Below are 27,167 nucleotides of genomic sequence, written 5' to 3' on the forward strand. Positions count from 1 at the left end.
CGTTCATGTCAAAAACTGCATCAAATCCACTTAGTTTTGGCATGTGCTTTGGAACATATTAAAGAATTATACCTTTCTACGGCCGGCGGTTCTTGACAATATCTCCCATAACTTGAACTTCTGAGCTAGATAATGCAACTTCCTCTAGGCAAGAGACATTCGAGCATTGACAATCCAATTTTTACAAGACTTTTAAATGCTCAATCTTATTTACAAAAATAAAAAGAGAGAAGAAGACTAGAAGAGCCGAGATGACCGGAATCAAACCGAATAGATTAAATAAGCTCGAACGTAATGTTAACTTGCTATTTTCTTCACAAATTTTATTTTAATCGAATCATTTAATCCATAATCGGTTCGGTTTTTCATTGGGTTTTGTCAAAAAACGAGATAAACTCATAGAAAGAATCAGAGTGGTGTGGTAAGAACTAAGAAGAGCACATACGGATGTTAAGAACAAAAATATTCAAAATTAAAGCATTGGGGAGGGGAACGATTTCATATTTGCCAAAAGAAGTACACAGCAGTCAAGGTGGTGACCCATGAAAGCTGAGAAGAGTTATATGAGATAGTCTATTCAGTCCTGAGTCTATTTCTCATGAACGTAGATTTGGGAACCACTTGTTGTGCGTCATGTAACTCACTGTGTCCTCCTGTTGCCATTGAAAAAAAAAGATGCAATTAGATTCCATTTTCAAACTACGTTAGCCATGTTTAGTTACTAAATAAATCGCACTAATCCATAATATGTGGCCTAGAACAGTAAGTCAAAGGAGAGCAATCTTATGCTGAAAACAGATAATAAACTAAAACAACATAGAAAAGCAACTTCTAAAAATAACGACAATAATTCAGTTTCAAAATCAACTCCTGTTGAACTACGCTTAATTATACTCTTACCAAGCAAGACGAGCCGATTCACATTAAGTGGAGAAGTGGAAAGCAGAGTGACTTACATATTAGAACAGTTTCGGTTGCATCAATCTCACGGATGCCTGCCAGGGCCATTCTTGCAACTGCATGTAGTGCCATCTTAGAAACACCGAGCCAGACACTGAAAGTTAATAAAAGAAGAATGTACATTGCGAAGATGAGAGGGATCCGAAGTCAATGTAAAATATATATGCATTTGTAAATAAGTTCGAAGTGAATGTCTAATTACCTTCCAGCTCCCACAACAACAATCTTCTGGTTCACAAATTCCGACAAAAGGCGACCTTGAGCTATTACAGTTCCCAGTAATCGACCCGATGCACCAGCATTTCCCTGAGAAATCATACACCATACTACTTTTAATAACAAAAAAACCAGTATCTATAATGTAAAGCATCAACGTTGAGAACATACCTGTACAACGGATTCACCAAATTCATCAAGAATCTCAAGGTGTTCTTCTCCTAAATCTGTAAAATGGGAAGGACACACGAATGAGCTATCAAGAAAAAAGGTCTAAACCACATATTAAGGTCATAGCTTACAGAGATCGTTCTGTAGGAGCGTTTCATAGTATGTGCCCACATCCAACATAAGTGACAAAATCTACAGGAAACCAAATATATAAGATCAGGTCAGAGGAAACGGAATCATATTAGAGAAGAACATATTAAGTGTCTATTAAGTGTCTATTAAGTATACTCAATCATCTAGAAACGGAATCATATTAGAGAAGAACATATGATAAAACAGGTAACTAAAAAAAAACCTTAAATTTAGTAAAGTAGAGAAGATAAGAAAAAACAGAATTTTGTTGGTTTTTAGTTAATGGATCATTTTAGTGATTAAACCTAATCTTTTTCAATGATTTGCTGTTTTATTTCAAATTAAAATAATTTAGACAGGCCAAAGTGGAACCCCACTGTCTCCACCAAAGCTCTAATAACATAATAAAAAGAAGCCAAAGAAAAACACGAAAGCATTTTATTATTTTTTGTTCATCATCGTCGTGCTTACATAATCATTACCTTTCATCTTCTTCTGCTTCGCCTTCACGCAGCTCCAATCTCACACCACCTGCATTTCTCTCTTTCACGATTCTTTTGATTTCGCATTCGTCTTTTGCGTTGGGTCAGATCGACTAAGAGGTAACCATTGTGAGGTTTGTTAGTTCTTTACGATTTTATTCTGTTAAAAATCAGATTTTTTTTTTCTTGTAATTCTTGTAGATTAAAAAATAAAGATGCGATTTTTGTGTTCTGTTTTTTTTTTTTTTTTTTTTTTAAATGTATGAATCCAAGGATCGATTTGTTTGTAAGTCTTGAATTGATGCAAAAATAGCTAATGTGAAAAAGTCAAGAATGTGAATGTGTGTGATGAGATATATTTTCTTAAACCTCTTTTGTGTTGTGGTTTTGCAAAATAGAGGTGTAGGTAGAAGAAGAGAGGTTTTGAGGAGAATCGTGAAGTAGTCAAAAGAAACGATGTCGTTTACGGGAACTCAGCAGAAATGCAGAGCGTGCGAGAAGACAGTTTACCCTGTGGAGCTTCTCTCAGCTGATGGAGTCTCTTATCACAAGTCTTGCTTCAAATGCTCTCACTGCAAAAGTAGACTTCAAGTGAGTCTTTTTTTTTTTTTTTTTTTTTTTTTCTCTTTTGCTTTTCCCTTCATCTCTCCATGAACGAGTGTTTGATCAAGGTTCAAGTGGTTGTCTATATTGATGTTCTCGTTTTTACTGAAATTCATGGTTCAATTTTTACCAATAGAGCTTGAATGGCCTAGTTTCACATTAGCAGATCCTGGATTAGTTACTCTTTGTGTGAAAGTTTAATGGATTCATGAGGATATTCTCTAGAGAGACAGTTATGGGGTTTTCTGAGTATTCACCATCACCAGTGGAGCTTGAATGATCAAGAAGAGTTTTTAGCATTGTGAACGTTTTGAGGGTTTCATGAAAGAGTTTTATCTAGAGAGATACTTTATCTGATTTGGTCTTCTTTTTTAAGTGATCAAAGTTAAAAACGTGTTGATGGTTTTTGAACAGCTGAGCAACTATTCATCAATGGAAGGAGTGGTGTACTGTAGGCCTCATTTTGAGCAGCTCTTCAAGGAGTCTGGTAGTTTCAGCAAGAACTTTCAGTCACGTATGTCACTCTTTTCTTCATTGTTTGATCAATTTTACTTGTGGTGTCTCACTTTACTCTTATCTTCAAACTTTCTTTCCTCTCGCAGCTGCAAAGCCATTGTCTGATAAGCCAACCCCTGAGCTGGTACATGTCTCTTTAGTAACGCGTCCATGTTCTTATTCAGTTATATGGGTTAAGATACTTGACTCTATTCTCTTCTTGGTTGGTCTCAGACAAGAACACCTAGTAGAGTTGCTGGATTGTTCTCTGGAACTCAAGACAAATGCGCTACTTGCAGTAAAACCGTGTATCCTATCGAAAAGGTTAGTTTACATTTTTTAGTCTTGTATATTCCTTTCCCATTGCTTTCAACTCTATACTCTTTCTGTGATCTCAAAACGTGTCGTTGGATCATATGCAATACGAGTATCACCTGGATCATCTTCTTATATTAATTTTGTTATGTTTTCTGTAGGTAACTGTGGAGAGTCAGTGTTACCATAAATCTTGCTTCAAGTGTTCTCATGGAGGCTGTCCGATTTCTCCATCAAACTACGCAGCACTCGAAGGAATTTTGTACTGCAAGCACCATTTCGCTCAGCTTTTCAAGGAGAAAGGAAGTTACAATCACCTTATCAAATCTGCTTCCATCAAACGTGCTACTGCTGCTGCTGCTACCGCAGCTGCTGCAGCTGTAGCAGCCGTTCCCGAATCTTGAAATTCCCAAATTTTATGTTAAACAGATTCAGTTTATTTGTATTTTGTATCTGTAATGTGTTTTCTTATTACCTGTATTCACTTCTTCATGAACCAGGCATAACATTCTCCGAGGTCTCTCTTGAGGTTTTTTTCCTTGTTGTGATTCTTCTATATCTATTTTTTTAATAACCGGTGGAACAAACCGGAATATTAGACCGGACATATCTTTAGTATGTTCGGTTCGGTTCTTCATTAAATTTTTAAAAATTCCAGTAAAACAGAGTAATCTCAGATTTAATTGTGTATGAAACTGAAACCTAAAAAAGCTAAAGATACGAACTTTGCAATTGTGAGCTTTCGAAAAAAATGAACACAACCTCTGACCTCCATGGCCGTCGTCTTCTCCGGTGAGTGACTTAGTTATCTCTCTATTTATCCCTTTACAGCTTTCTTGAAGAACCCTAATTTTGATTTGTTTTTTGAGGATTCAGATTATCTGAACAAATATTAGAGATTCTCAAACGCACACAGTACACACCGCAAGAGAGCAGCAAAGTATCCACCAAAGATATACTCTTTTCCTTGTTGTTACCAAACACTTCGTCTCCTAACCAAGTCAGTGAAGAAGAGTCGATCAAGAATCTCGCGCTTGTTTGTGCACTTCTCTCTTCTTCACGTTCCTCCACTCACGAACTACTCTCATGGATTCCAGATAACCTCTCTGCCATTGGGGAGTCTACATTTCGCGAGATTTCGAGAGATTGTTTAAGTGATTTTCCTAGTAATGCTGAGGAGCTCGAGGAATTGGTAGTTGATTGTGGGGAGATTGAATTGTTGCCGATTGTTTTGCCGGAGCTGAAAGATGGAATCGAAAAGAGTTCACTTGGTAAGAGCAGTGGTGCAGAGGATGTTGTAGCTGCAATGGCGAGAACACCTGTTGGTTATGCGATCATTGCGGCTCACCAGCTCAGGAGGTTTGTGACTCAGGTCTGAATTTATTAAAAATTTATAATTGTTCTGTTCTGTTTTGTTGTGAACAAAACCAACTTTATAATTTTGGAGGTGTTTTGTTAGGTTGAGAAACCAAATCTGGTGAAATTTTGCAACTTGGTGGTTCCTTGTGCTTTGACAGCACTTGATCATTGGTCTCCTGAAGTCAAAGTAAGTATTTTTGAGATGTAGAGATTGATGGGTTTTGTTTGGTTTAGTTGTAAACAGGATGCGAAATCCTTTAAGTTTTGCTGGTTAAGCCTCCTCCATGTTGGGATTAGCTAAAAGCATAGTGAGATTGATGATCTTTCGCATTGGTTAATGACAGGGGCAAGGTATGATATGCTTAGTTCATCTTGCTAAAAATGTGACTTCAGGTGACCTCGGTTTGTATGGAGATGTGGTTCTTGATGCGTGTTGCCAGAATATAGCTTCTGATGATGTGATTTGGATACATGTGGTGGAGTTATCTGTGCTTCTTGTGACTAAAATCCACCCAAATAATCCCCGTAGCCCCTGGTAAAATAAACTTTCTCTATCTTGTTAATAGCTTTTGTTCAGAAGTTGAAGACTTAAGCAGAAAAAAAAGTTGCTTTGAAGATCATTCATCTGATCCTGACTATACCCTCTTCATCCACTTGATGACTTTGTCATTCTCAAAAAATTTGAATTGCACTCAATTTAGATCTTTTAAGAAGATCACGTTTCTTTCTCGATTCTTGTTTTGCTAATGTTGAAATTTTCTTTCTTAGGTACGAGAAGATTATGAATGAGATGCTTGGCCATTTGGAACGCCAACCAAGAAATAAGGAGCGACGTATCGCTTGGCTAAGATTCATTGAGCCACTCTTGAACTCTCTAGGGCTTTTCTTACTTGCTCATTTTCGACGTATCTTCCCTCTTTTCTTTCAGTGGATGCATTCAGACGACGCTGAAACTGTTTTGTTGGTATGGACTTCTTCATCTTGTAGATATGTTAGATTACCCTGCTCGTTCTGACATTCTTTAAGATAAACATGAAAGTTTCATTACCTGCAAAATACTGTATAGGTTCTTGAGAGACTGGAGACGGTTGTGAGGTTGACGTGGATTAGAAACTCACCTTTCATCACAAGGTTTAAGCCTCTAAATCCTAAAGAGCGTATCATCTTACCACGCTGTTATAGTGCTTTTAGATAAAATCTTTCTCTCTTATCCACGCTTTAACATCAATCATCTCATAATTTTGGATCTTCAGATTGGTGGAGGAGCTAGTTTCCTTGTACAAAGAGTCATCAACTCGTAAGGATCGTGATGAGATTAGAACTCTTATCCTCCTTATCTTGATGCTACTCCGCCAGTATGTTTCTATAGCTTATCAAATGCACTACCAAAGATTGTTCACATATATGTTTTCTGTTTTATAGCTCCCTCTCTCTTCCTCTCTCACAGGTGCAAAAGCTTACAATTTGAGTCAGCTTGGAGTCAGTACCAGGAGGATCCAAATCTGAGCACTGTTAGTGAATATATATTGGCTAGTTCTAGTTGATATCAAGAGCCTCTGTTTGACTTATAAGCATACGGTTCATGACAAAATCAGCCATTCTTTTTTCTTCTAATTCTCTGATAATTAGTTGTCTAGGCCGAGTGATGCACTGTAATTACTGGCTAATTTATGTTTGACTTATTGTATGAATTTGGTTCTTTGAAGCGAAATTGTAGAAGAAGCTAGAAGTATACATGAGACAATTGAAAAATTACAATACGTCTCTACGTTATATTTGAAACCGTATAACAAAAAAATTACATAACACTCTTGAAAATTTATACACATCAAACTGCATGATCTCATCTTTCACTGTAAGCTAGAACATCATCATAGGTAAGGCTTGGAAGTTCGAACAGACGCTTGCTTTGCCAATTCCACTGGGCTCTTAGCACATCCATATGATTACCAATTACTCCAATTACACGGTGACCTCTTTCCAACTCTTCCTTTTGTCTTTTATCTTCCCTGCAAAAAGCAAATATAACTTCTTTAACACCCTCTGCTTTTATTTTGCTAGTTTGATATGAATGAAAGTAGTAGTTCAAGTTTATTGCAAACCTCATGATCAAATGTGACCAATTGCTGTATCCTCTAGATTTTAACTGTTCGACTGTGGCGTTCCTCTCTCTTTCAGGTCTTCTTGATAATAGAACCATTGTATAGCCTTGTGATATTAGCTTAGAATATAGTTCCAGTGTCAGTTTGCTTCTCTGATGCTTTGCTTCTTCGATATACTTCATATGATAACCATCTTGTTCTAATCTTCATAGAGAGAAGAAAAACAAAAAGGTTAACAATGTGAAAAAATTGCAGAATAATGCAAACGAAAAACCAAAAACACTTACAGATTGGTATCATCGATATCGAACACAACAACATTGCGGCTATCGTTCATAGGTTTGATGGTTTGGAAATAAGTGAGAGCCATCTGGATAGTGAAGTTCAACTCTCTCAAGTAGATTCCTTGTTTGATTCTGCGTAAAGCAACATCTTTGCATAACAATGGTAATTCAATGTTGTCTTCTTGTTGCAAGCTATTGAGCTGAGAGTGTAAAGACAAGATTTTGCAGTAACTGAAACTTTCTTCAAGTCTTTGAGCCTCGACCATTCTAATATCTCGGTTTCCACAGCTCTGTAACATTGTTGCTAAAGCTATAACAAGTGTTATCATCAAAACTCCGAATGTTACAAGAGAAGCTATGAAGATGGAAGCTGCTAAAGATGTCATGTAACATCCAGATTCTATCGTATATCGACTCCCCAATTCTGAAAAAAAGGTAGACAAGAATCATTGTAATAAGTCAAGAATCAGACCAAACTCAGATGTTAGAACTTAGAAGATTATAAATAAGTATATATTACCGGAACCACCTCGGCTGGATAGACCTGAGAATTCCCTCTCCATCTGATGACCATAAGCCGACATTTTTTACCTATATAATTAACATTATGATGATGATGATGATCATCATAAACCCATCATTGATAGTTTTAGAAGATAAAATGGAAACACGGAAAAAAACTTTGGTTCGTTTGTTTTTTTTTCAAAAATACTGTAGATATTTTTCAAGAGAAAGTTTAGTTTGTACCTTTGTTTGTAGAAGCTTCAAAAGCTTCAAAAGCCAAAACGAATCTTTATGCGATCAAGATCTGGAAGAGAAGAAAGAAAAAAAATCTGTGGCATGGTCACAAGAAAACAGAGAACATACACGTGACTTTGTCATCAGATCCCAACTTGATAATGCTCTGATCAGTTCAGCTTATCTTCTTTTCTCGATCAAATAAACAAAACATTCTTCTCTCGTTTTCTTTTTCCAAATTTGGCGGAGACACCAAAAAAAAAAAAGGAATCAGACCAAACTTATCTTCAAATATTATCGGAAAATGTACCCATCGCGGCTACAACATATTAAATACGATTAGGCTTAATTAGAAATGGAATAACTGAATTAGCTGATGACAGATCATTTCCTTTACTTGATTATACCAAATATTTAATATTACATATGCTTTTAGGTGTATCCAATAAGTGAACAACAGATATACGAACCTTTGATTTAATAATAGAAACTGGTCCAATGATTCCGGATCTACTTCAACTTTTTACGATATATAATGTGACGAATGCTAATGATATATATCATTTTTAACGTTTTCAAAACATGATCCACTATTTTATTAGATTTTACTATTCAGAATATTCATCATAATGAGAAACGGTTCGTTTTTGAAATCAGACTTTTCGTTAGGAAAAAAGGATAAATGAGATGACCCCAGTGTCAAACATTATTGATGCGAATTATTAGATTTTCAGTAACTAGTACGAATATATATTATATCTTTTATGAAAATTATTAGTCTACAGCTTCGACCAATAATTTGATGCGTAAAGAGTAACATGATTTGCTAATACTCGATCATATATGCCTTCACCAATCATTTATAACCCATGCGAACTGATAATCGAAAAATTAAAACCCTAAGGATAAATGATATGCTAACATAGGGTTGGAAATTGTTGTCGTACGTATACTCTAACTAATATATTGAACCATATGTACGTATTTGACTCTTATGCATATACGACAACAATTTTTAACCATATGTGTTAACAAATGAATAATTATCTTTAGTAAAAAAAAAAATGTTTTGAACATGAAGAAACCAAATTAATTGTAAACGGGTCCCCGCGTCGTCGGATGTAATATGGCCACTCCTTAAACCGAAAAGCTCGTCGTCTCTTTTCTTTGTACAGTTTAATTTGACTTCTTTTATATTTTCCCAAAAATTTCGACGAGACATGGAAAAGGAAATGTAATAAATGTTTTATTTCTATGCTTTATGTCCAATCCATATTCCAATTTTCAGAAACCATAGTTGTATATTAACTAAAAAAGATACATCAATATATAGTTTGATGTCAGCTTATCGTAATTAACAACTTAGAAAACAACTTAAAAGAGAATTTTCTTAATAGCCTATAAAGATTTCCAAACGGTAACACAAAACTTTGGTTATAGTTGTGTTGTGTCCTCCGTACAAACCACAAACCAATAGCTTTGGAGTTTTGGTTAATCTTGTAAGTACAAGCAATGGTGGAAGAGCAATTCTGGTCATTTTCTTTAGTTCTGTCTTTTGGAAGATATGTATCTCAAGTATCAATTTGTACGTATTCGGTGACGTATACGACAACAGTTTCAAAATATTACGTTACCAAATTTAATTATCATTCACTTTGATTTTTTGTTTGTAGGTATTGAAGAATCTAAGAAAGGGTCCCGGCATGTATGGGTCACTATTCAAATTCAAGATTCTTAAAAGATTTATATTTGTAATTAATTTTATATATTTCCCCATGTATACTAATAATATAATGGTCCCAATTTTGGATTCAAGGAACTTGGGTATATCGTAGCTTCAAAAATATCTTACCATTAGGAGGAAACGTATGACCATAAAATTTGTTTTGTTAAAATTGCGACTACAATGGGATATGTATAAAGAAGTTTAACACAACATCCTACTTACACCTGTTATTATGTATATGCATGGAGGCCCATCTATAAGCCCATTTCTTAGCCCATTTGTAACAAGTTAGTGTTTTTTTTTTTCAACAGCATAAGATTGGCTTAAAGCCAATCGTTTAGATAAGAAGCGACTTGGAGCTAACTCGTCGTACTAGATTATCTGTTTTAGCATTTTGGGTGCGAGGAATGAAGATGAGCGAGAAAGATGTGAATTCCTCTTCGTCTTTTCCTGAAGTTAGTGTCCTTTTCTTAAAACATAAAATAATAATATAAACGAATTTTGGAAATTTCTTTGTAAAAAAAAAAAAAAAGATCATCACTCTATGAGTGTCAAACACTTCGTCGTCTCTCTTTCATCACCACTCTCCTTTGAGAGCTTCCATGGGTGCGAATGCGATCACATGCAGCTCCAGTTTCCTCCACTGCACAAAGCTCAACACTCTCTTCTCCAACAACGATTTTCCTAAAACTTCCACTCCCAATTTCAAGCGCATCTTCCGGCCAATTTCGATTTCCGCAAAGGACAGAAGAAGCAGCGAAGCAGAAAACGTCGCCGTAGTGGAGAAGCCTCTTAAATCAGAGAGATTCTTAGTTTCCGATGGACTTCCTTCACCATTCGGCGCCACCGTCAGAGCCGACGGCGGCGTTAATTTCTCTGTTTACTCTGCAAACTCCGTTTCCGCCACCGTCTGCTTGATTTCTCTCTCCGATCTCCGTCAGGTTTCTCATTCAAAGCGAGTGTTTTTTTTTGGGTTTAACTGACATTTTTGTGAAAACCCTTTGTTTGAATTTGGGTTTTTGATCTCACGTTGCAGAACAAAGTGACGGAGGAGATACAGCTCGATCCATCAAGAAATAGAACTGGCCATGTATGGCATGTGTTCTTGAAAGGGAGTTTCAAAGATATGTTTTATGGTTACAGATTTGATGGCAAGTTCTCTCCTGAAGATGGTCACTATTATGACTCTTCCAACATTTTATTGGATCCTTACGCTAAGGTAAAATTGAAAAATTGAAGTTTCTAAATCAGACCTTTAGATAATATCCTTGGCTTGGCTAATAACATTTTGCCTTTGGTTTGGTAGGCAATTATAAGCAGAGATGAGTTTGGAGTTTTGGGACCTGATGAAAATTGCTGGCCTCAAATGGCGTGTATGGTGCCAACTCTTGATGAAGAGGTACCATGATTATTTGTTATGCTGTTCTAATAACTACTTTTGGATTATAGAAGATACTCTTTTTGATAAATGATTTTGTTGACTTTGCTGCTCTTCAGTTTGATTGGGAAGGGGATATGCATCTGAAGCTACCACAGAAGGATCTTGTTATATATGAAATGCATGTGCGAGGTTTCACAAGGCATGAATCTAGCAATATTGAATTTCCTGGCACATACCAGGGTGTTGCAGAGAAGCTTGACCATTTGAAGGTACTGACTCTCAAACACATTCTGGAGCTTGGGTTAAATTGCATATTGTCAACTTTTAACTGTTTACATATTGACAGGAGCTTGGAATAAATTGCATAGAATTAATGCCATGTCACGAGTTTAATGAGCTAGAGTATTACAGCTACAATACGATATTGGGAGACCATAGGTATGCTATTTGACCATGCCTTTGTTTAACGACACTACCTCCGCCTGGATTTTGCTCTGTTTAAGATGAGCAAATACTAGAAACACTCAAAGTTAACATATGTGGGTGATAGCATGTATTAAGTAATCTCAATAATTCTTCAACTAGGATTGTTGTTGTCTCAGGAAACTTCCAATTAATAGGGGTGAAATAATTAAAAGATACTATCACATATATGGAATAGATAGATTGAGCAAGCTCTCAACCATACCATCTTTAACTCTGACACAGTAATTCAGTGAAATAATACATATAGCATGTCTAATCAGGTTGACTTGCTTGTTCAGGGTAAATTTTTGGGGTTACTCTACTATTGGATTCTTCTCGCCCATGATTAGATATTCATCGCCAAGCTCGCGCAACTTTGCTGGAAGAGCCATAAATGAGTTCAAAATTCTTGTTAAAGAGGCACATAAACGAGGAATTGAGGTGACAACTAGTTTCCAAGAAGCTAAATATTTGTTGCTAGGTTTATGGATGCAATTCTTGATAGATTTTAAGCAGGTAATTATGGATGTCGTTTTGAACCACACAGCTGAAGGCAATGAGAAAGGACCCATTTTCTCATTTAGAGGAGTTGATAACAGTGTCTATTATATGCTTGCACCGAAGGTAATGCTCATCAAGCAGTCATGCGTTTCTTTTGTTTCACCGCTTAGAGAATAAGAGACAATCAAAAGATCTGTGGGGTAGGAAGCTAAAATCTAGGATTCTTTTTCTTCTGTCAGTTAAAATATAAACTAAGTCACTTAGCTGCATGATCTTTACATATTATGCATCAGAAACATGTGGGAAGTTCCTTTTAGGTTTTCTGCATGATCTTTACATAACTCCGCTAGGACTAGAAAAGTAGTCTATACTCCACCCCGTGATTATATATCTAACTCAACACTCAAAATGATTTTTGTTTCCTAGTTTGTAGTCTCATACTGATATGATTGTTTATTAATGAATCTAAACTTTATGCATATTTTTTGATTTAACAGGGCGAGTTCTATAATTATTCAGGCTGTGGCAATACATTCAACTGCAATCACCCTGTGGTGCGTCAATTCATAGTAGATTGCCTGAGGTAGTTCCCAAAAATATAGAGTACACGTATTGCTTGGCGTTTTGTCAAACTAAGTCTCTTTAGGCAATTAGTTTATGATTACATCTAGGATATAATGTAATCCTCATATATCACCCTGATTACTCTGAATTAACTATTTTGAGTTTACCTGCTTTCTGGTTACTAAAAAATCTTACACTAGGTAGATTAATTTTTATTGATTTCGGTTAACTCCTCCTAAATCGGTGGATATCTCTCCCTTTAAACAGATATTGGGTAACAGAAATGCATGTCGACGGCTTCCGCTTTGATCTTGGTTCAATTATGTCAAGGAGCAGCAGGTGAAAATGTTCTAGAGTACGTGAAATGAGTGCTAGTTTGGTCCATCTGTTTCTGGAATATTTATTGTTCTATTCTTGTTAGTCTTTGGGATGCAGCCAATGTTTATGGGGCTGATGTAGAAGGTGACTTTCTGACAACTGGTACCCCTGTTAGCTGCCCTCCCGTAATTGACATGATAAGTAATGATCCAATACTCCGTGGTGTTAAGGTGATCAACTAGCTCCCTTGATAATTCTCTATAGATAGCATGAGTTTACATTGTAGAGTGGAGAGATGTTGAATTCTTCACTACTTACCAAATATTAAAAATTCCCCATGTAATTAGTGGAATGCACCAGATTATTTAGCATAAAACCTGTTTTGTTTCTTCTTGTTGTACTTCAGTATTGAGCTTCATGTGTGAATTTTCCATGTGATTTTCCAATTTGTGTCATAATAGCCAATTATGTAGATGATTGTTATAAAGTAATCATTTTCTTGATGTAAATAGATTCACCAATGTTAGATAGTTGACGACGGGATATTTATTTATTATGTTGCTTCTTTGCAAACAGCTTATAGCTGAAGCATGGGATGCGGGTGGGCTATACCAAGTTGGCATGTTTCCACACTGGGGTATTTGGTCTGAGTGGAATGGAAAGGTCAGTAAATGAATGTTCAGTTCTCGTGACAGTTTCCATTTCGTGTGTGCAATAGGTTATAATTTGACAATATCAAACATTGTTGTAAATTTAATATGGGACAGTGACATTCTTGTTCGTTTCAGTTCCGGGATGTTGTGAGACAATTCATAAAAGGTACCGATGGATTTTCCGGTGCTTTTGCTGAATGTCTCTGTGGAAGTCCAAATTTGTACCAGGTAAAGTTAACTTCTATCATAATGGGGTGTCTCCATACATATCTAATCTTTATGGTGGTCTTCTTGGTTGTTTTGTCTGTGAAGCTTCATACTTTGTTGTATATCTATTAATATTTGATTGTGTATGTGCATCAGGGAGGTAGGAAACCTTGGAACAGCATCAATTTTGTATGCGCGCATGATGGTTTTACGTTGGGAGATTTAGTAACTTACAACAATAAGGATAACTTGGCAAATGGAGAAGAGAATAATGATGGAGAAAATCACAATTACAGCTGGAACTGTGGAGAGGTAAAGATATTAGCTTTGTGCTATTGTGTGGAATTTATTTTTTGCTCCTTTACGCAAAAGTATTTTAATATGATGGCTAAAATAATCGTTAAAATTATTACTAGAAATAATTCCTACATAAATAGCCTCAGCTTCCTTCAGAAGTATAGAGTAGATCGTAATTATATACTTATATCATATGACCTTTTGTAGAATGTTTAAAAGCTGAAATGAATGGCTTAACATTTTTACTTTCAAATTTTCAATTAATTGGTATTGGGCTGCAGGAGGGAGACTTCGCGAGTATATCGGTGAAGAGATTAAGGAAACGACAGATGCGAAATTTCTTTGTTTCCCTTATGGTTTCCCAAGTAAAGCTAGCCATTTCTCTATCATTTTATTCTAATTCCTGCTTAAAGCTCTTTTTACTAATGTTATGCACATTGAACTATAGTACTGGAGTAGGTCATGAGTTCAAAATAATTAACCACAAGAGATCTAACCCACTAGCAATTACGTACTATGCACTGAATACTGATTAACATTTAAGGATTATGAACGTTAATACACATTCTGAGTATAATCCTATTTCATTGTCTATTTATCATCAGGGTGTCCCGATGATATATATGGGAGATGAATATGGCCATACAAAAGGGGGGAACAACAATACTTATTGCCATGACAACTATGTAAACCACTTATGCTTTGTTTTTAGGATGATTCTAAGTTTCTTTTTTCTCAATCTTAACTTTCCAATAATGTTAATACAATTCTGATGCAGTTGAACTATTTTCGGTGGGATAAAAAAGAAGAAGCCGACTCCGACTTCTTCAGATTCTGCCGTCTTCTTATCAAGTTTCGTGAGTACGTAATCTTCTTTTATGAGTATGTCATTGTTTAGATGATCGCTTTCATGTAATTTCGAATCTTGACATGCTTCTTTCTTTTCACCTTCTCATATATGTTGTCTTGCTTTGGCAATCCTCTGTTTCTCCCAGCTTTTGGATTTCTTTGATTTATGGGAATTATAATTGTCTTGTAGTGAATGTGAATCACTTGGCCTGAATGATTTTCCAACAGCAGAGCGTCTGCAGTGGCATGGTGTTGCTCCTGAGATGCCAGATTGGTCTGAAATAAGTAGATTTGTTGCATTTTCACTGGTACGATTTTCTCATACCCTATCTCGCTTTGTCACTTAGGTAGTAATATAAAGCAAGAGCTCCCATTTGATTGCTCTAGGAACTGAAACCTCTAACAGGGACAGCTTCCATTTGATTGTTTGTGTGCAGGTCGATTCTGTGAAGAGAGAAATCTATGTGGCCTTCAACACGAGTCATTTAGCCACACTTGTTTCTCTGCCTAACCGGCCTGGATACCGATGGGAGCCATTTGTAGACACGAGCAAACCGAGCCCTTACGACTGCATAACACCGGATCTCCCAGAGAGAGAAACGGCCATGAAGCAGTATAGGCACTTCTTGGATGCAAATATGTACCCAATGCTCAGTTACTCTTCCATCATTCTCTTTCTTTCACCAGTTGACGGACAGTAGAGACTGACTTATGCGTGGTTTCTCCAAAAGTTCATGAAAGGAAGGAAACCCACAAAGTAGTATTGGGGAATCTTCTCTAATGTGAATGAGATGCATATACGACAATTATTTCATTACCTATAAAATGTATTATTGTAAAGGTTCTTTTGTGGTAAAGAAGAATCTGAATGGGGTACCTTTGGTCGGCTTGAGATATGCCCACTCATTATCTGTAGATAGATTCTTTTTATAGTTTGTTACATCCGTCGTTCATTGAATTCGTGTAAGAACAAAGAAATCAAAGCTTTCATCTATAAAGCTATTAAAATGATATATATTATTTATTTTTGCTTTTTGACTAAATGTTTTTAAAAAAAAATTGTTTGTCACAACAACAAATAAGAGTTGTTACATGCCAACCAAATCAAATATGTAATCGACGATAAAACAGAAACCTCTCAAAAATCTTCGGGGTTTTATTGAAAAAGGAAAGAGTACACAGACCCCTGTGGAAAAATGAAAATTGTGATGGCCATACAAACAAAGACTACGTAATCTCCCAAAACCATTGACGACGACAACAAGAAAAAATCTCAAGAACCAAAAAGTACACAGTTCGTGGAAAACCAAAAACTCGAGACTAAAAGAGATAACCAAATCTTTATATACAAACCTGTTTTTTTTGGTCATATCATATTTGGGGCTCTCAGGACTCTAACAGTTGTTGGACAATCTGTTCTCTGACCAGCTAGAGAGTAGTAAGCCAATATATGAGCCGGATGCTCCATCTCTCTTATCTCTCCCAGCTGGTTTACTTCTGGGACTCTTCTCGATGGAATTAGCTCGATGTTCCAGTACGGTCTAGCCATCTGCATTAGATCTTGTCCCGTCACCGATGCTCTGTAACCTTGTACCCAAAGGTATCTCAATGATGGTAATTTCTTAACCGCTGCAGCAATTGCTCGCTCGCTGAAGCAACAACCTCTCATCTCTAGCTTCTGTAGATTTGGACAACCTCTTGAGAATTCCATTAGACCCTCATCTGATTCACCTACGTAACCCAGCAGCATCCATCTCACATTTGGACTGTACTGTCCGATATAACTCAATCCCACGTCGGTTAAACCACCTTGTCTCAGATAGAATGCAAACCGTCTGAGTTTCTTGCAACCAATCAAGAGGGATCGGACTCCGTTGTCCAGTGGTAAATCTGTAATCCTTTCTTCCCGGTCGAGTAAGACAAGGCGGAAGTCACAGAGATTTTTCAGATATGTGCCTATGCTTTCAAGAGATTCATTAGTTATATCTGAGACATACACCGCCATGTATTCTAGCTCCTGGCAGCCCTGAGCCAAAGCAATAAGTCCTCTTTGTGAGACTAAGCCTTCTTCATCCTCCATTCCTTGTTCATCTGCCCCCCGTTCAATCCTCAGCCGCTTCAAGTGCTTACAGTGCTGTGCAAGAACCTCTAGACCCCTATCTCCGATTACATTCCTTGTCTGAAATACAACAAGAATTTCAGTTGAATATTTTTATGTAAAGAGAACTGACATTGCATTCACATTATCTCCAATCGACCACATTATACCCTTAATGCTAGATTCATGACAGATGAATAGTGTGGAGTTGATAAGAAAATAGGTGAATTACTAGCTTAGAAATCTATCGGTAACAAATTGGATAATAAGTAAACACTAGGAGGAGCATCATTTACCACTAAAGACCCTGCCCCAAATATTAAGTTAACAAGAAAAGACGGAATATTAAATATTTACCTCGAGAACTTCCAAATTTGGACACTTTTGGATTAGCGTGCAATGATCCTCAGTTTCTAGCAATGCGTAAAGCAAATCCAATTTCCGGATTTGGGCTGCGAATGGAAACAGTATTGGCATTTCATTAGGTCCCATGTAAGAGAGGCCCAGACAACATAGTTTTCGAGGGAAAGTCAGATTCATGTACTTCTCAGGCATTCCAATATCCTCATTCAAAGAGCCACCACAAAATTCTTCAAGATTAGCTGCAGCCTTAAAGAAACCAACTAGCTCCAAAATCTCAAAGTCACCGACCTTCACAGAAACCAGAGAGCGGCAATTTCTAGCTATGGTTTCCAAGTCTTTAGGGCTGATTTTGGCAAACTCCGTCATGTAGAAGTTTAAGACCTCCAGAGAAGTGTTGTTCTGAGCAAGCTCATGAAGCCACTTACCATCCTTTTCAATAAAAGAACTCTCTTCCATTAACAACGTCTTTATTTTCCTGGAGAAAACAGCAGACATTAACACGAGTAAGTAAAAAAAAAACACTCAAGATATTTGGATTTTCAGCTAAAATTGAATACACATAACTTGCAGATAAAACCAGCAACAGGGTTTATTATATTCTTCCCTAATTGAGAAATAACTGAAGAACATTGCAAATTTTCTGCTTTAATAGCAAGCATAACAGAAGCAGAGCAATTAAGGATATAAGAACAACCGGATAAACAAGAACTCTGCTTATGTAACTCTTTTAGTGTAAAGTGTGGTAAGAGATCAAATAAAGTAATGTTCACCAAAGCTTGCCCAATTAAGGTAAAGAAGATCAGATCATCACAAACACAAACTTCAAGATATGGTTCATTATACAACTGACTTTTAAAAAGTTACAAGTAAAAGAGCCAAGTGCAAACTTGTTCTACAGTTGTAGTCACAGAAGGAAACAAACAAGTGTAGTCAAGAAGATAAAAGAGAGTTGCAAAAGGATGTGCTAAACCCAATCAAAAAGCATCGATTCGTCATAGTAGCAAACAAGAAGAAGAAGAAGAAGAAGAAGAAGTGTTACCTGCAGTGAGTAACGATGCTCAAAAGGCCATCAGTAGTGAAACCAGAGCACTTGTCGAGCTTCAAAGCCTCAAGATCATCTGATCTGGCTCTAGCTAAACGATCCAGATCTAAGTCACTAACAATCATCCGACGGAAGTGCACTGACTTGAGCTGCCTAAGCGAGTTGGATATCTCAGTAACCCAAGGAGTAACATACCCTCCCCAGTTCTCCGGGATCAGATTGAACATAGCAGCTCTCGGCTTGCCTTTAAGCTTGAGAGACCTAAGGTTCGGAAACCTACGGCTGAGACGATCGGGAGTCGCGGTGTAGCAGAGCGCCATAGTCACATGCTCCCTAGTCTCGGAATCAATCTTGAACCACCTCCGGCAAACCAGAGACGCCGAATCTTGATCCTTGGGATCGGTTATGTACGTCATCACTTGCTCGATGACGTCATCAACCGTCGCTACTACGCAGTTCAATTTACACTTCTTGATATCAGGATCCTCCATTCTTCGGATCGAAACCGGAAAAGAAAAAAAGAGAAAAACGAATCCTCGAAAAGATTCGATTTATATTATTCGAGGAGAAGAGAGAGATGGTGGTTTCGAATTGAAACCTCAGTGGTGGTAGTAGATCCACGGAAACACATAAAGCATACACACACAAGTTACGAGAAGGAAGGAAGCTAAGAGAGAGATCCGAAGAGTTAGGACGAAGAGAAGCAAAAGAGATAGAGAGTGAGAAGGAGACACGCGTAGGAAGAAGAGGCGGATCGGGAGGAGGAAGGAAGAAGAAGATGAAAGTGGAAAGCGAATCCAAAAAAAAAAAAAAAAATCGATTGGTTAATAATATTAAAAAATATATATATTGAAGTTGGGGGAATCAATTCAATTCAATCAAGTGGGACGATGATGATATGAGAGAGAGAGATGAGACACAGTTGAAGTTGACGGTGGAGATGCGATCTTTTCTTTCTCCCTCTTCTTCCTCTTTACTCTATCTAGTGTATTTTTTTTTTTATTCCTTTGATTTTTTTTTTTGTGCAGGTGGTCAGATCTTTTAGCTACACGACAATATTAACCAATCAGGTTTTTTAATTTTATTTCTTCTGTGGATAAATCATTTGTTTAACTATAATAATAACCTCAATTCTAAGCCAAATTTGTCAACTTATCAAAAAAAAAAAAAAAAAAAAAAATCTCTTTTCTTTTTGTAGGATAATTTTTTCTTCCGCTTTTAATGAGAGAAAAAAAAAGTAGTTGACTACATGAATCACATGGACCATATAAATTAGACAAAATTAAGTGTTGAATTATATATGATTTTTATACGTTTATTTTGGTAGGAGCTCAACATCAAATGTGGAATGAAAGCGTTCAAAAATGGGGGACTTTCGAAACTAGCTAAGACTATTTTACATGACTTTTTTCACTTCGTTGGAATGAATCATCCCAACAACAAAGACCAAATTGTCAACACTTTTAGTTTTAGTGGTTATCGCAGTCGTTATAAATATATATATATATTAAAACTTCAATAATGTAAACAGAATCAACAATAATGAATATTTCATTTATCAATCAAGCTATGATCTCGATTAACAATTCTTAAATAATTATAGTCTACACCTTTCTCCATCAATTTTTTTTCTTGTCAGAATGTACTATTAATTGTTTGGAAAGTCACAGAAAATATAAATTACCCAAATGACTTTTATTATTATCGTATTTCTTAGCTTCCTTTGAAACTCGGAAATAACAAAGGTAATATAAGCAGCAAGCTACAAAAAAAACCCAACTAATTACATCTTCTGAGACAAACGACTTGAGCTGAACAAAAACCAAGAAGGAAGCGAATGATGAGTTTTCACGACCGCCCCACTTTCTATACACTGATCTGGACAGAACCACGCTTACAAAGAACCCAAAATAAAAACTAACCAGAAGAAGTCTCTCTGGGAGGCGCAGGCACTCCTTCGCCTGAGCTCACATTCTCACCACCACCATCTCCTCCGTCACCTGAACTCGGTTGCTGCAGTCCAATTGGTGCAAATAAGCTCACACCACTCACGTCCCGGTTCCCACTGTATAGACCTCTGCTTCCATGGTGGTTCAAAGGCGCAGAGGTTGCTGCATTGGCTCCGTTTATGAGCAATCTTAGTGTTTCTCTTGCGCCTTTCTCTACCAGAGAATCATTCTCCACTGGGAGCGGTGAGATGCCCGTTGGTATCATCCCGGTGGGTCCAGCACTTACCAGATAGCCTTGACCAGAAGAGCAGATATCGATAACCGGAATATGAACGATAGGGTCACACATCATAGGAATCATTATCTGCTGGGACGATGATGATGAGCCTGGAATGGGTATATGGTGGACTAAAGGTAATGGAGGGATGTCCGACAGATCAAGCGGTGATGATGAGATCAAAAACCCATCTGATCCTGATGCTGGTAATAAGGATGATGGTAATAACGAGGAAAGGGGCGGTAGTGAAGGTAGCTCGATGGATAGTGATGGGAACTGATAAGAGGCAGATGGTGCGTGAAGCGATGAGGTGGTTGGAGGGCACCAGCAGTAATACGGTGAAAAGATTGGCGGACCCATCTTCAAAGGATATTGTGGTGGTCCGGTCATTGTACTTGGTGTTAACTCTGCTGCTTCGAAAGCAATAAACTGACTGCTTCCATTACTATCCTCCGCGGCTTCACCTTCTCCTTCTGACTGAATAAAACCCTCTACATTGGTGGGGATGGAAGTAATGGGTAGATTATCCAAGATTGAAAAATGGCCTTCACTGCGTCGTTTTGATTTATCGCTAGAGGAGATTCGTAGAGAAGAATTTCTCAGTGTGTTTTCTTCGAAGGAGCTCGATCTAGGGCTGAGGCTTCCTTGGGCCTTTGTCAGTTGAGTCCCGCTGTGGCGTGCTTTAAGAGATTTTGATGATGCACTTGAGGAGGAAGAATCAGCTGTTTCAGAAAAGCCAGAAGACGATAATGAATCAGGCGTTGGGACTGGACAACCTTTGATGTTGGGCACTACTGAACCCATAAGATACAAACGGAGATGAGAAGCAACAGAGCCAAGACGTGATTCTTCAATTCCAGTTAGTTCCGAGATCGATGGCTTCTTTTTGATCAAGTCCTTCATCTACACAGGTTAAAAAACAAATAACTAATGAGAAAATCTAGATGCAAAGACAAGGATTCATAAACAAAATAATCATCCCTATCTCACCAACCTTCCTACGCAATTCAGTTCCCAGAAGTTTTGACTTCTCTGAACACCAATAGTAGAAAGCATTGCCATCTGCAATCCTTATAACAAAAGATCTACCAGAGCTGTCCGCAGTTATTTCCTCAATTGACACAGCAGAGCACTGAGATTTGCTGGTATATGTAAAGATTTGTTCTGAATGACCATTGTCTCCGATAAATGAAAGTCGCAAGTCGGATGTTGGCAAGACCATGAGGCTCAAGTTACCCCTGAAACAATGAGAGATATAACATCAGCAAATTAAACGAAAAAAACCTCTAATATCACAATAAAACGCACTAACAAATAAAAACTGGATGCTAGAAACCAGACAATGAAGTTGGATCAAGTACAGGAGCTTTTTAATTGCTCTCGCAACATTTGCAAGTTGTCCCTAATTCAAACTACGAGAAAAGAATCTATTAACACACACATGCAATTGCTTACACAACAGCTGAGCTATTATTAGTTATTCACAAAATATAGAGCACAGCAAGAATAAAAATTATTTCCACCACAAGCTTCTCCCGTGAGCAGATATGTACAATCAATTGACACTTTTATGACTGTAACTTAGCCTAACTGAACTACATCAATCATAAGTCAGCATAGGGACCTGAATCACGAAATCAATTGTCTAATAGCTTCTCAAAAAGATCTTCACATTGACCCATTGTTATATTTTTTGAACAGAATAGTACCACTAGTACACATATTTAAACCAGAAAAGTAGTAACAATAAGAAGAAGAAGAAAACAGAGAATCAAATCAAACCAAAAGAAAAGCTTACATTAAAAAAAACTAGCACTACAATGAAAGGCACAGCAAGATAATATGAAGTCGTTAGTCAGTATGTTATGAGAAACACAGGGAATATTAAAGCCCTATATGACTACAATATCAAGAACATACTATACAGTATCGGAGATGAAACTACCTTTACTTCATCATCTACCCGAGATCATAACAGATCACGCCCACATTACCTACAATAAAAGATACATTTTATTTGGAAACATGAACAGTATCACATTACCCATACAACTAACTGAGTTTCCTATGATTTCTAAAGGCCTTAAATTAAACCAAAGCAAGTAATGAATAGATCTAATTACCGAAAGTTAGGTATACATTGATACAAACATAATTAACGAGAGGAACAAAGGCTTATGTATTCACACTAACCTCCCAAGTGTTAGCATATATTACAACTGCAAAAGGTCAGTAAAACAGAGATGCTCAGGCATAGTATTTGACAAATGTACTTGAACCAAGAGAGCAGACATGAATAAACTCTGCGAGAGAGAGTATCAATAACACTAAAGCATGAATTGTATGTGCGGACACAAAAATCAGCATGTTCAACTTACTCTCAGATAATTTCAAAATCACGATTGACTTAGCTAATAAGCCTGAAAGTGAGCATTCTTTTATGGAAAAAAATGGCGTAACCAATGGCAGATTGCACACAAAACCAAATAATCAACATTCTCCGATATGCTATGCAACAACTTTAGCATAAGACCCATCTTCAAAGCCAACAAAACCTAATTTAGAAGACTCTAGACTCTAGAGAGACAGAAATAAACAGACCATCATGTTCACATATCTCTAAATTAACAGGACTCAATGAAAAATCGGTTCTATGGTTGATTACCTGATGGTAGTGGGGCGCATTAGAGTACCTTCCTTCTTAATCTTCCCGACGCGAGCAGAAACGAGAGGTATGCAAAAACATCTAGCCAACATACCAATTTCAGCTGGCTCGAAGTGCTATTCAAATAAAACAAGAAAAAAAAAAAAAAAAAATCAGATCATCTCATCCAAAAAATCATCATATTTCATTCAGAAAACTGAAGACGATGAACAGATACAAACCTGGCTAAGATGAGCAAGCAATCGATCTTCAGCCATCCCATTAGAAACGTTAAGCTTCAACAACGGCTTCAACCTCTCGTCACCTCGACAAGCTCCCATAACTTGCATATCCAAAGCTTGCAGCCACCGTAAAACCCTATCCTCCCCAACCAAAAAGTCTCCTCCTCCGGTTTCTTCAGTCGACGGATCTGAAACTCTGCTGCTCTCGGTCCTCGTCGATTCAACGTCTCCTTCAAATCCATTAGATCGAAAACCAGACGAGAAATCATCATCGCCGTCATTTGGCTGATCATCACGATGACGATGATCGTCTCCGGAATCTCGTTTCCTAGAATCGGCCATATCAAATATCGGATCGGTAAAAAAAAAAAACAGAGACAACCACAGAAAAAAAAAAAGTCTGATCCAGAAATTGCAAACAAAAAATGAAAAATTCGTTCAAGAGAACCCCTACGGAACCGATGAATGCTTTCAGAGAATCAGAAATCCGAATGCAATTGAGAGAGAGAGAGAGAGAGAGAGAGAGAGAGAGATAGGGTTTGTTTTTTGGTTTTTTTGGGGGAGAAACAGAGAGAAAGAGAGAGATAAATTATCTTAATTGTTTTTTAAGGAGGAAAGAATTGAAACAAGTGACTTTTTTATTTTGATTCCCTTTCGCGTCGTAGCGGAAGATGGTTAAAGAAAAGATAAGAAATACCCAAAAACAATAAAAAAAAAACACCACAGCCTCTCTGTGTAATAATATAGTGGCGGATTCGAACCATTTAGTTTAATATAGTTTATTATATGAAGTTTGAGATCCGGGGCTTGTTTGATTGAAGCACGCACAAAAAAACCGACTTCGAACTGGAGCCACGTCAGCTTTAAATGGGCCTATTGAGTGATGGGCCTATGTTTTTTTTTTTTAATTACAGACGACCTATTCTTCTTACAAAACTTTTGTTGAAATTGATTCTCATTCTCGACGATAATAGACAGGTTTGTTGTATTTGTGGGGGTAGTGGTCAATAGAAACGAAAAAGCTGCCTAGACTCATCCGAGAGCCACTCACTCACTCATCTGTTGGTGTTTATTATATCATCAATCATACAAATTTTACATATCAAATCTATCCACAATTCGTGTAGCATTTGACTTGTATTCATTCATGTATGGACAAAAGGTACAAATAACTAAATGACAAAAGCATATACTTGCTGTGTTTGCTTTTACTAACTGAGATAAGCTTTTTATTATTGTCCAAATGATTGTGATCAATTCGAAATTTTGGTTATAAGCAAATCCTGAATACTCTTCTTATGAGGGTAATATTAGTTTCATCTCTAAACAAAAGTCACCATCGATTTAGTATTCTAAAACGCAACACTGGGAGTTTTTTTAACAACATATATATATATATATATATATATATATATTTCTCCAAAGAGATAATCATTTCTTCTTCTTTGGTTCCTCTGCTGCATAGTTCTTGATTAGTGCTTCCACGTCTTGTGGTTACAGGGTAATGGGCCAAGTATATCCACAAGGCCCATAAACTTGGAGAAAAAATCTGTGCTTTGATTTCTTGATTTTAACTAACTCATCATCAATCATAACCACCACCTGCTTCAGATTATCTTAACTGAGCTCGTTAGTAAGCTTGATCCGGGAAAGCCTGCACTCATTTGGGGAAAGCGTGAATCTAGCATAGTCATGTTCATCGGATTACGAGGTTTCTCTGTTTTTTCTTTTTCTTTCTTTTTTTTTTTTTTTTTTTGGGGGGGGGTCTTTTGAGTAAACGTAACGTATTATATAATAATATAGTGTGATTGATTTGGGTGGTGTTAGGTGTTGGAAAGACCAAAACGTGTGCCAAGTATGCTCGTTACCACCGGAAGAAGGGATTCAGGCCAGCTTTAGTCTGTGCTGATACTTTCAGCACCAATGCTTTTCTCCGGCTCAACAAGGCTGCCAAAGATGAGGTTCCAGTTTACGGAAGGTACCTTCACAATATCAAATTCTCTCTCTCTCTCTTTATCTATTATTTAGTATACAGTTTTGTGGTGGTCCTCTATTTATTTATTTAGGCTTGGTTGGTTGGTTGGTTGGTTTATTTTTGTAGTTACACGGCAGATCCTGCAGAACTTGCCGCTGAAGGAATTGCAAAGTTCAAGAACGACAAGCGTGACCTTATAATTGTAGACACCAGTGACCGCCATCAACAATGTTCTACATTGTTTGAAGAAATGCGCCTATTATCCCAATCAATGGTCTGTCTTTTTTTCTTCTTCTAATTTTCCTTGTTGTACTCGATGGTAGCTAATAATAAAGGCTTTTTGGTCTATTATACAGAATCCAGATCTTGTTATATATGTCATGGATAGCAGTATTGGTCAAGCTGCATTTGACCAAGCTCAAGCATTCAAACAAAGTTTCACTCTTGGAGTTATCATTTTGTTACTAATATACACGGCAACTCTCAAGCATGTGGTGCTATCAGCGCGTAAAAATTAATCAGAGCATTTTACAAGAGTTTTCTTCTTTTCATTTTCCTCAAGTGCTCTTCATCTGATATATAGATTTCTCTTATTTTCATGTTTTCAAGTGTTGCAGCAGCAAAGTGTCCCATGATATTAACTGAAACGGGAGACAAGACTGAGGAGTTTGAAGCATTTGAAGCTGAACCTTTTGTCAGGCGTCTCTTGGGTTAGCAAATTCTTTCCTCTCCTCCTTGGTTTATCATTTGATGAGAGTATGTATGGACACTCATGATTGGTCCACTTTTTTTTGGCAGACAGCCCTTGGGATAAACCCCCGGAGTATACTTTGAGAACAATGTATAACCATTATAGGCGAGAATCAGGATTGGATAGACAGGTACTTTCATCTCTCTCAGCCCCAACTCTTGTTTTTTTTTTTTTTTGTTATACCGAAATACAAGACACTGTAACTTGTAAGCTTCTTCCATATTCTCTGTAGTTGTTTTTCCGCCATGTTCCACGTAGCTATTCGAAGCTAGACATCGAGAAGTTTAGGCGGTACACGATAATAATGGATTCCATGACAGATGAAGGTATAATAAGTTATTGTCGATCAACGCTTTGTTTCTTTTTATTTTTTTTTCTTTCTGTTGTAGTAATATTCGTTGTGTTTGGCAGAGCTTGATAAACCAAACAAGGTAAAGCAAATGAGCTTGGAACGGTTGATGGAGATAGCTAAAGCATCAAAAGTAGATGCGAGACAAGTTCTGCAAATGTTAAAAACGTATAACATGAAGGCCAAGAGCTTTATGGACCTTGAGATGAAGATTCGCAATGAATCTGCTAGACCACGGTACGCGGTCCTGACGTCTTAGGTGGCCATGCGACGACAAAGTGAACAAATTATGCATTATGTGCTTTTCGATATTTATGTAAAATAAACAAGTATGTATGGCGGTAATTTGGGTTGTATCGGGTATGATCGGAAGACCGGAAAAGACACTCTACGTCTAGTTTGTTTATTTGCTTTTCGATACTTATGTAGAAGTAAAACAAACAAATATGTATGGCGGTAATTTGGGTTGACTGGAAGTGACACTCTTACGTCTAGTTTGTTTATAGGGTCGAATATTTTCCAATGTCCATGCTAAAAAATCAGTAAATCTATTAAGCATTTGTATCGGAATTCTGAGTTGTTTATGTTATAGCATTTGACTTGTATTCATGTATGGACAAAGGTACAAAATAACTAGATGACAAAAGCATCATATACAC

The 27,167-nt window shown here is 37.1% G+C and overlaps 7 protein-coding genes and 1 pseudogene across 22 annotated transcripts; 4 read left to right on the plus strand and 4 right to left on the minus strand.

Moving 5' to 3' along the window:
- Positions 1 to 396: 396 nt before the first annotated feature.
- LOC104792829 (NAD-dependent malic enzyme 2, mitochondrial-like) lies at positions 397 to 1,768 on the minus strand. Its single transcript, XM_010519065.3, has 6 exons — positions 1,703 to 1,768; positions 1,479 to 1,539; positions 1,348 to 1,403; positions 1,163 to 1,266; positions 957 to 1,054; positions 397 to 653 (listed from the first exon to the last, which is right to left on the minus strand). Coding segments are annotated over exons 2-6 (309 nt in total). The 5' UTR covers positions 1,528 to 1,539; positions 1,703 to 1,768; the 3' UTR covers positions 397 to 651.
- Positions 1,769 to 1,786: 18 nt separating this feature from the next.
- Positions 1,787 to 3,912, plus strand: LOC104792830 (LIM domain-containing protein WLIM2a). Of its 2 annotated transcripts, none has more exons than XM_087454623.1 (6): positions 1,787 to 2,081; positions 2,360 to 2,552; positions 2,979 to 3,078; positions 3,167 to 3,204; positions 3,294 to 3,383; positions 3,536 to 3,912. In XM_087454623.1, exons 2-6 carry the CDS (start codon positions 2,418 to 2,420, stop codon positions 3,776 to 3,778), a joined length of 606 nt encoding a protein of 201 aa, XP_087310749.1. In that variant the 5' UTR covers positions 1,787 to 2,081; positions 2,360 to 2,417; the 3' UTR covers positions 3,779 to 3,912. The 2 variants fall into 2 exon arrangements, with proteins under 2 accessions (XP_087310749.1, XP_087310750.1); XM_087454624.1 differs by having other exon boundaries at positions 1,878 to 2,095.
- A 115-nt stretch (positions 3,913 to 4,027) lies between these two features.
- Positions 4,028 to 6,485, plus strand: LOC104792832 (uncharacterized protein At2g39910). Of its 5 annotated transcripts, none has more exons than XM_087454620.1 (9): positions 4,050 to 4,166; positions 4,251 to 4,374; positions 4,472 to 4,746; positions 4,834 to 4,920; positions 5,078 to 5,268; positions 5,502 to 5,697; positions 5,800 to 5,864; positions 5,987 to 6,088; positions 6,181 to 6,485. In XM_087454620.1, exons 3-9 carry the CDS (start codon positions 4,681 to 4,683, stop codon positions 6,275 to 6,277), a joined length of 804 nt encoding a protein of 267 aa, XP_087310746.1. In that variant the 5' UTR covers positions 4,050 to 4,166; positions 4,251 to 4,374; positions 4,472 to 4,680; the 3' UTR covers positions 6,278 to 6,485. The 5 variants fall into 5 exon arrangements, 4 of the variants coding, with proteins under 4 accessions (XP_010517370.2, XP_087310747.1, XP_087310746.1 ...); XM_087454622.1 differs by having other exon boundaries at positions 4,064 to 4,166; positions 4,472 to 4,733; XR_015559850.1 differs by having other exon boundaries at positions 4,028 to 4,166; positions 4,251 to 4,746; positions 5,127 to 5,268.
- On the minus strand, positions 6,445 to 8,954 carry LOC104792831 (uncharacterized protein At2g39920-like). Of its 2 annotated transcripts, none has more exons than XR_015559851.1 (5): positions 7,867 to 8,384; positions 7,640 to 7,710; positions 7,123 to 7,543; positions 6,836 to 7,034; positions 6,445 to 6,742 (listed from the first exon to the last, which is right to left on the minus strand). XR_015559851.1 is itself a non-coding variant. In XM_010519067.3 (5 exons), exons 2-5 carry the CDS (start codon positions 7,701 to 7,703, stop codon positions 6,577 to 6,579), a joined length of 855 nt encoding a protein of 284 aa, XP_010517369.1. In that variant the 5' UTR covers positions 7,704 to 7,710; positions 7,867 to 8,954; the 3' UTR covers positions 6,445 to 6,576. The 2 variants fall into 2 exon arrangements, 1 of the variants encoding a protein (XP_010517369.1); XM_010519067.3 differs by having other exon boundaries at positions 6,836 to 7,039; positions 7,867 to 8,954.
- An 849-nt stretch (positions 8,955 to 9,803) lies between these two features.
- LOC104792834 (isoamylase 1, chloroplastic) lies at positions 9,804 to 15,851 on the plus strand. 4 transcript variants are annotated; one of them, XM_087453907.1, is made up of 18 exons: positions 9,804 to 10,524; positions 10,620 to 10,802; positions 10,890 to 10,982; positions 11,081 to 11,233; positions 11,311 to 11,402; positions 11,729 to 11,870; positions 11,946 to 12,053; positions 12,428 to 12,513; positions 12,762 to 12,833; positions 12,916 to 13,042; positions 13,389 to 13,475; positions 13,601 to 13,693; positions 13,829 to 13,984; positions 14,251 to 14,334; positions 14,575 to 14,655; positions 14,748 to 14,830; positions 15,009 to 15,126; positions 15,256 to 15,851. In XM_087453907.1, the coding sequence occupies exons 1-18, from the start codon at positions 10,186 to 10,188 to the stop codon at positions 15,517 to 15,519; spliced, it is 2,361 nt and encodes a 786-aa protein (XP_087310033.1). In that variant the 5' UTR covers positions 9,804 to 10,185; the 3' UTR covers positions 15,520 to 15,851. The 4 variants fall into 4 exon arrangements, 2 of the variants coding, with proteins under 2 accessions (XP_087310033.1, XP_087310035.1); XR_015559447.1 differs by having other exon boundaries at positions 9,878 to 10,524; positions 13,389 to 13,530; XR_015559448.1 differs by having other exon boundaries at positions 9,927 to 10,524; positions 12,428 to 12,484; positions 13,389 to 13,530.
- A 103-nt stretch (positions 15,852 to 15,954) lies between these two features.
- On the minus strand, positions 15,955 to 19,560 carry LOC104792835 (coronatine-insensitive protein 1). Its single transcript, XM_087453910.1, has 3 exons — positions 18,319 to 19,560; positions 17,274 to 17,754; positions 15,955 to 16,997 (listed from the first exon to the last, which is right to left on the minus strand). The coding sequence occupies exons 1-3, from the start codon at positions 18,810 to 18,812 to the stop codon at positions 16,185 to 16,187; spliced, it is 1,788 nt and encodes a 595-aa protein (XP_087310036.1). The 5' UTR covers positions 18,813 to 19,560; the 3' UTR covers positions 15,955 to 16,184.
- Positions 19,561 to 20,001: 441 nt separating this feature from the next.
- LOC104792836 (uncharacterized) lies at positions 20,002 to 24,461 on the minus strand. Of its 6 annotated transcripts, XM_087454628.1 has the most exons (7): positions 23,888 to 24,141; positions 23,434 to 23,761; positions 23,213 to 23,328; positions 22,741 to 22,766; positions 22,493 to 22,541; positions 21,542 to 21,785; positions 20,002 to 21,450 (listed from the first exon to the last, which is right to left on the minus strand). In XM_087454628.1, the coding sequence occupies exons 6-7, from the start codon at positions 21,767 to 21,769 to the stop codon at positions 20,239 to 20,241; spliced, it is 1,440 nt and encodes a 479-aa protein (XP_087310754.1). In that variant the 5' UTR covers positions 21,770 to 21,785; positions 22,493 to 22,541; positions 22,741 to 22,766; positions 23,213 to 23,328; positions 23,434 to 23,761; positions 23,888 to 24,141; the 3' UTR covers positions 20,002 to 20,238. The 6 variants fall into 6 exon arrangements, with proteins under 6 accessions (XP_087310754.1, XP_087310752.1, XP_087310753.1 ...); XM_087454626.1 differs by having other exon boundaries at positions 23,434 to 24,184; XM_087454627.1 differs by lacking the exon at positions 22,741 to 22,766.
- A 550-nt stretch (positions 24,462 to 25,011) lies between these two features.
- On the plus strand, positions 25,012 to 27,066 carry LOC104699335 (signal recognition particle subunit SRP54 3-like; annotated as a pseudogene). The gene is made up of 8 exons (XR_015559852.1): positions 25,012 to 25,144; positions 25,261 to 25,411; positions 25,535 to 25,682; positions 25,765 to 25,915; positions 26,018 to 26,118; positions 26,207 to 26,289; positions 26,392 to 26,485; positions 26,571 to 27,066. The product of XR_015559852.1 is annotated as a signal recognition particle subunit SRP54 3-like (transcript).
- Positions 27,067 to 27,167: the final 101 nt, after the last annotated feature.

This window comes from Camelina sativa, chromosome 6, assembly GCF_030686135.1.
Source record: "Camelina sativa cultivar CO46 ecotype springtype chromosome 6, ASM3068613v1".
In the NCBI taxonomy this organism is placed as follows: domain Eukaryota; kingdom Viridiplantae; phylum Streptophyta; class Magnoliopsida; order Brassicales; family Brassicaceae; genus Camelina; species Camelina sativa.